This window comes from Lissotriton vulgaris, chromosome 10, assembly GCF_964263255.1.
Source record: "Lissotriton vulgaris chromosome 10, aLisVul1.2, whole genome shotgun sequence".
In the NCBI taxonomy this organism is placed as follows: Eukaryota; Metazoa; Chordata; class Amphibia; order Caudata; family Salamandridae; genus Lissotriton; species Lissotriton vulgaris.
Window position 1 is genome coordinate 256664650 of NC_141698.1, and position 13019 is coordinate 256677668.

Here is a 13019-nt window from a genome sequence, read left to right on the forward strand (position 1 = left end):
TAGTTCAGACATCACTTTCCCTTTAGGTTTTCAACTATTTGAAATCTAACCAGAGGAAAATTATTATTATTCATCACTATTTCATAGGAAAACTTCATGTTTATTGCAAAACCTCACCCAGTTTCCGCAAGGAAATTGCTCAACCACATCTTTGCAGATTTGTTCAAAGTATAATACCCTACGATATACGTTTTTGGGACCACTTTTTAAATCTATGAATTGTATGCAAGTTAGGCCGGCTGTACTATATTTACAGTTTTTAAACTCACCCACAGTGTGTTTCTCTTTTCTATGTTGTCTCTCGGGGGTTTAAAGCAAGTGTGATCATTTTGATGTCAATTTTTATTTTTAACTGACTTGTCTTTTATGATTTTATTTTTTTAATTGGATAAAGATTATATGATGATGATGCCATCTATTCAGATGGTAAACATATATATTTTCCTTAGTATGGATCGCTGCGTTAGTTGCCACCACATTCTCAATATGAAATAGCCATCCTAAATGTGTATTTGTTGCATTGTTCCTCATTTTGTCACACCGATCTTATAAACAATTTAGGAAATCCCACTGTCAAAGAAAAGAAAACCTAAACTCATGAACTCTTCTCCATGGTTATCAGTGACATTAGATAATGTTCACCTCACTTTTTTCAGCTGTAGTGCATTTTGTCCCAAATTGTATGTCCCTTTGAAGCTTTGGATGAATTTAGCTTGTATTTTCAAAATGTTGCCTTTGTTTTCCATCATCCAATATTCTTGTGTCAACGCATCTGTGTTCATCTTCTAACATCTTCTGGACTTTGAAATCTTGACTTTGCTGTCTATGTTTTCATGGATTCTTGTACTTTTCCTTTTTCAAATTTTGCAATTTCAGTAGCATTTTATCTGTTATATTTTGCTCCTTATTTGCTTTTTTCTTTCCATGGATGATCTCTCTACTTTACTCATGTTCAGACAAGGAATTGATTTTCTCACTCACAAAAAATATTTCTTTTGATGTCTTATGATCTAATTAGTTCCATTCGCAATAGAATGTTAGTTGTTTCCCCTTTAATACATTTTTTAGCACTTTCCCAGTTTTGTGCCACATCATTTTTGTCATTTATTTTTTAGTGTTGTTTTTCTATCCCATTGTTTTTAAAGATTTATGATCCTGGTCTTTGTAATTCCTTTTCATTATTGTTGAAAATGTGCATTTGTTTCTCTTTTGCCTCCTTTGCTCCTCTAGCTTTGCAAAGCATGACAAAACATTTCACTGGTGTAGTATGTTCCAATGTTTTTCTCCACCATGCTCTCAATCATCATGAGTAGTTCATTGACCTGCTCCTCAAGTTCCTCTTGGGGCGCTCTGTTGTTAAAGGCGATGTAGCGATTATCACACATGTGAATCAGCTCATGGATGTTTGTGTTACTCGAACTATTTATGTAATCTTTTATGGAAATATACTCTAAATCATCTTTTCTTGTGAACACAACCATCATGTACCTTGAAGCTTGCTCTCCAAACGTAGCGTGGATTACTTCAATTGCTTTCTTCTCTTCCTCAGTATATGGACCAATTTTGACAACCAGCAAAATAGCATGTGGTCCTGGTGATGTCATTGTAATATATTTACCAATTTCCCGTACAGTCTGTTCAGGAAGTCCTTTACCTTGACAGATGCCTGGTGTGTCAGTGACCACGATATTTCTGCCTTTCCAATTCACCATTTCTTTTCTACAAGTCTGATCCACTAAAGTTGAAAAGGACTTTGTCTCAAATTTCTTTTCTCCCAGAATAGTGTTTCCAGTAGCACTTTTTCCTACTCCAACCTTTCCCACAAGAACCAGGCGTAGTTCTGATTTTCTACTGTCTCTGCTGTTCATCATCTGATCTGCTGTGGAAAATATAATGCACAGAATTGTAAATACACCATAGAGCCATAGTCTTTGTGTATAAACTGAATGGACAAGAATCAGAAACATGTAACATATTGAAATTATTTGGAATTTAACACATAATGGTTTCATGCTTTATTTTGTTTGGTATAATTGCAAGCATTCAGTTTTTTTTGTAGTAGTTCATAGGACATATTTGTCTAATTTAAAAAAAAATCAAATTTTACTGATAGTAATAATTAACACGGTCACGGTATCATAAGAAATAATGCTAATTAATATTATTATTGATACGATTTTAATGACAGTAGTAGAACCAGTAGAGGTCATAAGAGTAACAATACATCTTTTATTTATATTTGGCTACATAAAAGATGTTATCCATAACCCCTAATAAAGATCCTTTTTTTGATAACATGTCCCATAATGCACCACTTTTAGTAAACACACAACGCTGAATTGATTTCATAAGCTGAGCACACGTTGACGGACTGACATCATACGCTTATGTATGCAACACAAAGAATAGGGGGTGTCATTAATGCCATTGGCAACTTAGCTCCTTACCGTTCAGTGGACCATTGTTCTGCAATCAGGATTATGAGCTTTACCACAGGCTGCTAATGGCCATCACAAAATCCGGTTAGTCATGCAACCTCTAGGTTTTTAAATTGTTTATCCCGACGTGTTACAATTCTGATTGCAGTGAAACAACAGCAGGCTCAGGCAGGTGGTTTTAATTTAAGGCAGCATCTCTGCGAATTCATGTTGTGGATGGGTGCACACATGGTGATGAGTTGGGTCCATTGGTGTGTCTTTCTGTGACATATGCAGTGACCTCAAGTGTGTTTCACACGTTTCGCTATAATTTACATTCTAGTGTGGAACAACAGGTTATGTACTGGGGAAAACAAATATTGACATCATTGCTCAGCTTTATATGTACTTGCAAACTATTCCCTTTTCAAGTAAAAGAGAGCAGATAAGACTGTACTGACAGTCAAGGTGTAGCCTTGTATTACCTAGTCACAACTGACGGGCCATATATTGCAGTTATCAAAGGATAAGGACAGTGAGGGGGATGTAGGGAACCGTTTCTTCATCCTGACGAATGCCGAGGAGCAGCTAGGGCCATCAAGAGTGCACAGCAACATGTTGACATGAACTGGGTGTCTACCTTGAATGTCTGACATAATATCGACAGACAGAATATCGAAATACAAAAATATCAGCACAAAAATATCGACATCAAAAATATCGGAGTCATATCTTCATAAAGGTAGGTACAAAAATATCGAAAAAATAATATTGTAGTACAAAAATATCGAAATTAAAAATATCGTTTTTTTTAAATGTATTAATAATAATGTAAAAATAATTTTAAAATACATATAATTTTACAAATATTAAATAAAAATATTAAAACAAAATTAAAACTAATACATATACATTTAAAATAAATAAAACACTTAATAATTTAATGTAATTTTCTTTTTTTAATTTCATTTAATTGATTTAATGTAAAAAAAAATATTTTTACCCTGTACGCCTGTACCCCAAAAACCCAAAACTGACCCTGAACCCTAAAAATATCCCTGTACCCCAAAAACCCAAACCTGACCCTGAACCCTATAAATATCCCTGTACCCCAAAAACCCAAAGCTGACCCTGAACCCTAAAACTATCCCTGTACCCCAAAAACCCAAAACTGACCCTGAACCCTAAAAATATCCCTGTACCCCAAAAACCCAAAACTGACCCTGAACCCTATAAATATCCCTGTACCCCAAAAACCCAAAGCTGACCCTGAACCCTAAAACTATCCCTGTACCCCAAAAACCCAAAACTGACCCTGAACCCTAAAAATACCCCTTTACCCAAAAACTGAAAACTGACCCTGAACCCTAAAAAAAAACCTTTACCCAAAAACTGAAACCTAACCCTGAACCCTAAAAATACCCCTTTACCCAAGAACTGAAACTCACCCTGAACCCTAAAAATACCCCTTTACCCAAAAACTGAAAACTGACCCTGAACCCTAAAAATACCCCTTTACCCAAAAACTGAAAACTGACCCTGAACCCTAAAAATACCCCTTTACCCAAGAACTGAAAACTGACCCTGAACCCTAAAAATACCCCTTTACCCAAAACCTGAAAACTGACCCTGAACCCTAAAAATACTCCTTTACCCAAAATTAATTAATATTATTTAATTACCAATTAATTATTAATTAACAATAACAATAAAGTAAATATATTAGCACATTAGCTGTAATTAACTTAATTTGATAATTACTATTATTTTTCCCAATTAATTAATTAAGAATAACAAAAAATTATATATAAAACAAATTACTCTAATTAATGTAATTAACTAATTAATATTAATTAATTACCAACTAATTAATAATTAAAAATATGTACAAAATTATATTAATTATTTAACTAATTAATATACATTCATTACCAATTAATTATTAATTAAAATATGTACAAACATATATTAATTAATTAATTATTATTAAATTACTTCCCACTCTATTCCCCTATAAACCCATAACCCGCTACAGAACATATTTATCAATTAATCAATTAATTAAAAGTAATTAAAAATTAATTCTCAATTAATTAATTAATAATTCCTACTAATTAATAATTAATTTAACATAATTAATATGAAAAAAGTGGGATTAGGAAGGTTTAATCGATATACCAGGTTGTTTAAAAACAGGTCATTCCCAGACGAGGTCTTTGGTGATATAACAATGGAGAGGTGGATGCAAAAGGGGGTAGTAAGTATTGGAGATCTTCGGGGGCTGGAGGGGCTAGTCACTTTTTTCGAGCTAAGCACTAAGTTTGGGTTGAATAACAAGGATTTCTTTAAGTACTTGCAAATTAGGAGTTTTTTGGGAAATAAGCAAGGCGGGCTGGTTGGGTACAATAAAGTTGAGATTATGGAAAAGATAAGAGCTGGGGGGGATTGTTCAATAGGAAGCCTATACGCCAGTTTTGTGTGTGGTATGCCGGATGATATGGATAAATATAGCAAGAAGTGAGAAGAAAAGCTAGAAGGGGATTTAGGATGGTTTCAGGACTCATTGGACTTAGGGCGCACAGTACTTTGTTCGGCATCTCTACAGTCGCAGCATTATAAAACTATATATTCCCTTTATTACACTCCTGCAAGGATAGCAAAATGGGGAGGGACTGAAGGTACAACCTGCCCGCGCTGCAATGCAGGAGATGCGGACATAATACATATGTTCGCGTTATGTCCACAGCTACATACACTGTTACGAAATATGGAACATTTCTTAGAGTTTTCATTAAAGATTAAGCTGGAACTTAAGCCAGTACATATACTTTTAGGAATAGTACCAGAAGAAGGGGAAGGGTATTAAGAGTTTGTTTTCCTGGCCATGGCAGTATATAGATTATGTATCGCTAGGGCATGGTTAGACCCCAATCCCCCTACACTACAAGTATGGCTGGCTAGTTTGTTGTCTTCATATAATTTGGAAACGCCAATATATGCAAGGAAAGGTAGGAGGGGAAAGGAAAGAGGGCTGCGTATCTGGAAGCCAATAGCAGATTGGCGTAGTGGGATAGGATAGGATACATCTGAAGAACTAAAAACTAGATGGGAATTCAGGGAACTGTTTTATGTTTACTGTTATCTGATGATATATGTTTTCAAGCATGAAGTATATAGGCTGTGTATGTATTACTTTTTTCTTTTCTTTACAAATGAATAGATTGTATATTACTTTGTATTGCGCTCTGTCAAAATAATGTGCTGGGTTGTAAGAAAAATAAAAAAATAAATAAAAAAATAAAAAATTACCAACTAATTAATAATTAAAAATATGTACAAAATTATATTAATAAATTAACTAATTAATATACATTCATTACCAATTAATTATTAATTAAAATATGTACAAACATATATTAATTCATTAATTATTATTAAATTACTATTTACTATTCCCCTATAAACCCATAACCCGCTACAGAACATATTTATCAATGAATCAATTAATTAAAAGTAATTAAAAATTAATTCTCAATTAATTAATTTATAATTCCTACTAATTAATAATTAATTTAACATAATTAAATTACTTCCCACCCTATTCCCCTATAAACCCACAACCCGCTACAGTAGTAAAAGACAATATTTAATTAAATTACATTAAAAATAAATAATAAAACATAATAAATACAATATAATATACACTAAATGTATTTAAAAATTGATATTAGTAACATCGAAGTTATTATTTCGATATTATTGACATCGATATTTAAAACTTCGATATTACTGATATCATACTAATATCGATATTAAGACTGTCGATATTACTTACCTTCGATATTTTGTCCCATCGATATTTAAACTTCGATATAATTGTATATTGAAATTTAAAACTCGATATTTTGTCTGTGTACCGTCTACCTTTTACAGTCCCTCAAGAACCTTTCTTTTAACTAAGTAATAGAGAGCAACCAATAACGTTTTCTGAGTAAATTCACTCAAGAACTCTTAGGCAGGATGTAAGCACAATAAGAAACTGTCCAATGAGGCAGTGGAGGTCTGCCTGGCCATTATAGTATCAAAGAAAAACAAACCAGGGAAGATGAAGGTGTTCACAGAGTGAAAGAGGTAGGGTATGCTGGGTGTTCTGCACCCTCAGGTGGTGCACAGGTGAGGTGATTTGGCAGCAGATGGGAGCACGTGTCTTACAATGCCAGGCCAGTGCTTGGGGCTGATGTACCAGAGAATGGGTTCCGGATCTCACAAGTGAGGTAGCAGAGTGCTGGGTAATCCAAGGATCCTCCAACACACTTGAGTTGGACTGTGGGCCCTTGGTCAGAATGGTGAGTCCTGTGCCACCGATAAAGAGGTGAGGCATTGAGTGGCCAGCCAAAGTGGTTGTATTCTGGGGGTTCTTATTCCAAGGAGGCCCCACCACAGAGAAAATTCCAGGTCGTAGGGCTCACAAAGACAGCTCTTTCCCCTGATGGCATCTAGACTGAGCTTGCATCAGTTGGGGCCCACCATTTAGAAGGGGGAGTATAGCAGGGGGGTATTCACAACAGGGTGTCCTCCGAGCTTGCATGCAAGAGGAGAAGAATAAAAAGAAGTGCAGGCAGTGGTGGATCTCCACTGCCCTGTGTGAAGAGGCCTATATGCCCTGGCAGGAGGTCCTCATACATGAAAGGGAGTTGGTGGCATGTGAGCGGGAGTAGGAGCCCGCAGTGAGTGCCCGTCAGAGGCTGCGTAGGTATCTAATCAGGATGCTCCTCTCTGTAGAGGGGGTGCACCACTGATCGCCTCCGGCAAAGGCCCATCGCCAGGGGTGAGGAAGGGCTGCAGAGATCTTGGGACCCCTCCGGACTTCAGTAAGGTCACAGAGGGCTTGCAATGGGGGCCTGGGTGGTAGGAGTATGATGCAGTCCATGAGGTGGGTGGATGCCACCTAAACAGTGTAGTATTCTCTCTGGTGATCCACAGTGATCAGAAGCCTCAGCATCAGGCGAAATCTTTGTCCATCTGTGATCACTTTTAATAATTTAAACTTTTGTTTATTGATGCAGCACATTTTCCTTAAAAGAAACAGGGATGCATGTTAATAGGAGTACCTTTTTTCTCAAAAATTTGATGAGAGTTGGTAGTGGCTCGCTTCCTTTTTCACCCTAAACTAAAACTTGTCATTTTCAATTTTTGGAAATTCGACATTATACTTATTTGGAATTTGAAAGTGCCGCCTAAAGCTTGCCCTTTCCAAATACTGATTCGGTATGGGGCTTGCAATCCCATTTTAGGAGTAGCTAAAAGTTTATTGACTAAGTATTTGCGAATGTAAAAAGGCTTATTACACCTGGCCCAAGCATAACAGAGAATAGTTGAGGACCAATTGGATCCAGAGAGCCTGCCCAAAGAGCATGATCCAAGGGAATTCTAGGACACAGTATTAAGAGGAGAAGCACCAGGAATGCAACACAACGACTGAAGACAATGCCACATCCAACAGCCCCATAAGCATTGAGTACAAAATAGTTACACCATCAAAGACCACTTAAAACCAACAGATCAACACAGGTAAAATGGCCAACTTAACTAAAGACGACATGCCCATCCGACTATGCACCAGGAAGTAGGCCATTCTAAAAAAGACCTTGAGGGAATGAATTAGGACAACATCTTAAAGCATCTTATAGTGTTTCTCTGCCTAACCGCAACACAAGAAAACAATTATATAACTAAACATCTAATACCAGCCTAGAATACTACCAGTGATGAAACAACTTGTCAGGTCTGGCATGAATGATGGGCAATGAGACATGGCGGAAGGGGAAGCAGCCATGGCACTTAGAGCAAAGGGATGGAATTGTCATCGCTGCAACAGGCCAGCAGTAGGTGCACACAAACAGGTTGATAGCCAAAACTTATGGTAAGGAGATGTCTATAGGAGAACTGTAGCAGGCAAACCTGTGGTTACTCACAACACTTGACGGAATACTGCTGGAGGGATAAACGTAAGTACTGTAGAAGTCAGAGACATTTGAGTCAAATATTAGAAACAAGGCGGATTGGTGGGTTGAATGTAGAAGTCTTGGATTAAAAGAAGGAGCCGACCACAAGTAGGGAACTCGAATATTTCACATAAAGTAATACAAAACATGTGTAGGCATTCCAATTTGTTTAAGGGTATTGATGGAGTAGAGGTGAGACGAACATTTTTGTGTACCCCTTCTGAAATCATACTCGCATAACTATAACCAATCTAATTGTTTGAAGCATGAATAATTAACCAACAATAGTGTATTTAGACACCAACATTATACGTGGGTATTAACTGCCATTTGCATATTAATACATTTATTAACAATGTGAATGCGTCATACTAATATAGTGCTATACTACGAAAACTGCATGTATGTTTTTGGGTTTTGTAAATGTGCATGTCTTATCGTGGCTAAAAGAAAATGAACGTGGTTGGTAAGTATATAAAGCTATGTGTATGAATGTGCTTCAGCTAGGAAACTCACTATTCTATATTTAATATATTATTTGTGTTAGTTTTTGCACTAGTTCTCACTGCGGTCTATGTGGCCTATGTACCAAAAATGGCTGCTGACTGCAATCTTGACAGTGGCCTGGATGAAAGAGTCTTAACGCATTCGCATAAAAGAAATGGTTGGATCCGTGATGTGCTTGGTACACTGGGTGACCGATGTCAAGGCCAATCTGACCCAAAAGTGTGAGAGGATGCCAAAAGTTGCTGCGCATCAGTGATCATGGGAACGTACAAGTGATTTATCTATTGTTTCAAATGAACTGAATGACAAAATTAAAAACGGAGATGACATCTATGTGAAAGAGCAGAATGACTGTGCATTTTGGAAAACCGGTTCAACCAAGGATGGATGAGGTGATCGTTGTCACCCCATTTAAGTGACTAATCAGATTGAATAATGGACTATAAAAGTTTCAATTTTAGTAAGATGGTAAGTGAAAAAGGGGTATAAAAGATCTTGCTCTTAAAGGATGAAAAAAGCTTGCTCCTGATTTTATTTTGCACCACGACATGCTGTTGGTTTGATTGATTTTATGGTGTTAGAGACTTTGGAAATTTTGGACTTTAACTTTTGCAGCAATGAAGATGACCGAATGCAGAGATTTTATTTTGAGGCGTTAAGAAGAATAGAGAGGCAGGTTGAGACTCGTGCAACTACATTATTCTCTTATGATGGGGTTAGGTAATATAATTTCTAAATTTAATTTTTCTTTCAACATGTACTAAATAAATGGCTATATCTTCGTTCATTTGAATAAACTAAACTTCTGTTTCCTAAAATGTAGTTTAAAATTTAAACTCGAGTTGTGTTTCATTTAATTAACAGTCATGACAGAATAAATGCTAATGTTTTATTTGGATTACTATGATTAAGCTGGTCTTAGTCTCCATCAACTAACTTTTACTAGATGATCCATTGACCAAATAGTGGAGTGCCTTGGTGTAGAGTTTTCCAAGTAACATGTTGGTGTATAAAATAAAAGCTAATGTATATGATGTATACAATTTATACCTAGGTACCTCGCTAACCAGCAGCTCTACCTCGTTGTCGCTGATTCAGATGCAATGCATATGTATGTGAATGTGTGTAACTCGCAGTGTTATGGGCCCCACCAAGGAGTAAATATTAGTTGATTCTAATTTAATTGGAAATAGGTATTGACGGTGTAGGAAGATGGACACCTGACTATGGTTACCCCAGATTTTTTGCCTTGTGTTCAGTGGCATAGCTAGGGGGGGGTGAGGGGGGCGGACCGCCCCAGGCGGCACTGTTCTGTGTTCTGGAGGCGGCAAGTGCTGCACTTGTGGCCCGTTGCATCGGCCTTTATGATTTATTAGGGGTTGTCTGACACTTTGCCAGTAACTGTCCCCAGCCCCCAAATAAATCATAAAGGTCGCCACAACAGGCCACCAGTGCCGCGTCCGTGGCACAATTTGAAGTGCAAGCAAACTCACCTGCTTGCAACTGCTGCCTGCAGCGCACGCACGTGACGTTGCACGCATGTTGGTGTGGAGCGCGTGCGAGTCGCGACCGGCCGGTCACCCCGGCCCGAAGTCAGGCAGTGTCTCTTGTGCAATCTCAACCTCCCGCGCACATATAACTTTACGTCCAAAAGCAATCCCTTTGTTCCAAATTAGATCTTCACAGTGACCTCGTAAATCAGTAGCTGGTGACATGGAATCATCTCCTCGCCCCAGGTATGTGCGTTGCTTTTTTAATGCCAGAAAAGTGTTTGTTAGTTAACACCATTATTTTATTTGCATGACACACCTCCGATTAAAAAATAATAGTACTCTCATATTCCGGATATAACACACCACCAAAAACAATAAATCACAAAGTGGAACCAAGTTCTATAGGTGCCTTTTATGTCAGACGCACGCGGTAGAATAACGCACTGAGCTTAGAAACTGCCATTGGTAATATGTACGAGTAATTTTACTGTGCTCCGATTTTGCTTTCCGCCTCTGTACTCCTCTTGCTACACTCCTTAACAAATTCTCAGACAAGAGTGACTCCACTCCAGTTCATGTTTTCATGATTGCAGCAAGGAACTTCTTCCTGAGCGTTCATAGTTGTGGTTTGTCCGTGGGTTTCAGAGGTATTTGGTTTTCTTATGCATTATCTTTGATTAAATGTATGCCACCTGTCTTTGGGTTGAGTGTGGGATTTGTTAATTTGGCGTGTTCGTTTGTGTGTGGGCGGTAGGCATTGTTTTGAGTCATCGAGGCAGTTTCTGTTCATTCCTTTGACTTTTGAACCTGGGATCATCATCTATCTCGTGTTAAACTCCGGCCCTGGATATACCTATCACATTCTGTGGCATTCTGGGTGTTGTATTCCTGATTCACTTAGCTAGCCATTTTTATTTCTGCGAGGCCAGCAGGCAGTAGAGGAATGTTTGGGGTAATGCGGAGCAATATATGTCAACAAAATATTTAAATACAAGTAAGATGTATCATTCTCGTTTTATTCACTTCCAAACTAATGCTTGAAATGATGTTAACATTTAGTATGACATATATAGAAGGTAAAAATCGTATTCCTGTTTCCTCGCGTAGGTATTGAAAGGACAGACATCGAATGGCCATGACAGAGCGCTCAATTCAATGAAACTTCACGGGAGTCACTCGAGCAAATGGACCATTGTGATCAATCATTCTTAGCATCAAATAAATTATGATGTTAACTGCACCAGGCATAAACTTGCAAGTGCCCTGTATAATAAATGACCCTGATGGTCATTTTAAAGTATTGGTATTTTAATGATTATGTTCAGGAGTCAGTACGAGTGACGGTATGTTTTAAAGCAAACATTTCTGTGCAGTGCCATTTGTATTTTTTAGACTACTTTTACAGCCTGCTGCACAACTCGCACTAGTGCAAGTACTCTTAGATAGCGCAGGCTTTTTAAGGCTCACTCTCTCAAAAAGTATATATATTTGAAATAAAACTGCCTACCGCCGAGTTGTGACCCCTAGGCTATGTGTACTTTAATCAATCTTTTCTCCTGAGGCCTGAATGCAACCCCATGCTTAATTGTGTCTCAATGTTAATTGCTTAGATTTGAAATGCAACGTAGCTTCAGCCTCAGGTTGTTAATAAATAACGGGCGGAGCCGCACACCCTGCTGTTATGAGCGAATTAATTTTTATTAAATTGCTCAATGTGTCTTTTTGAGATAAATTACAGTCTGCAGAGTGTGTACCCTTCCATTTCCAGTACTTTGCTGCCGTTTTGAGATTTTCCTACAGTTCTCTTTGCTCAAATGGGTGTAATTTCTGATATTTATGTTTCCATTGTTTTTATTGCTTGATTCTCCTTGCGGAGAAAGTGTCACACTTAGCAATCTGAAACCTTGGCAGCTATGCTTCCTTTATAGCCAGCCTGCTGTTGTTACCTGTACTTCCGGTGCCAGCTGCGCCCCTCCACGTGCACAAACCCTGAGCTGAACATTGCAGTCATTGCCCTGCAACTGCAGAAACGTAGATATGGCTGCCGGTTGTACAGTGGGGTGTCGGAGAACAGTTCATAAAGTATAGAACCCTGCAAATGCTGGTGATTTCTACATTTCTATTTCTTTATTTGAAATGTTATACCACACGTAGACAACGTTAAAGTACTCTACAGTTATTTTTGTACAAAAATATGTGAGAAATGATTCCAAATAATAAACATACATATTTACTAAGAAATGTTCAGGATGACGTCAGAGCATTTTGTAATTTGTAGATACATATTCTGAGAAATGCATCCAAGTCATACAAATCCATGTTAGCAAAGATGTGTTGTCTTATAGTGAACGTTAAGTCGTTAGTCTGTTCTTCACGCTACAATATTTGAAAATTGCACTGCATATGTGGCGGTGCAGGTGCTGGAGGGAGCTGCAATTAAATGCCACAAACGTAAGTGTTAGTATGGTGGCAGTCTGTGTGTTTGCCTTTGTACTGCCGGTCACCGGTGTATTTAACTGTGTAGCCTTGGACCGTGTCATGTATGTGCATATAACTTGCATGATCGAGGTAACTATTAGCGGCGATACTACGTGTCT

General features: G+C 37.7%; 1 protein-coding gene across 2 annotated transcripts in view; it reads right to left on the reverse strand.

Annotated features, from left to right (window-relative positions):
• Positions 1-370: 370 nt before the first annotated feature.
• Positions 371-13019, reverse strand: part of LOC147685064 (GTPase IMAP family member 8-like) — a 131256-nt gene continuing 118607 nt past the window's right edge. For both annotated transcript variants that reach the window (XM_086940948.1, XM_086940947.1), the window contains exon 4: positions 371-1879. In XM_086940948.1, the coding sequence (XP_086797074.1) occupies positions 1227-1879 (653 nt within the window). In that variant the 3' untranslated portion in view covers positions 371-1226. The remainder of the gene's footprint in view (positions 1880-13019) is intronic.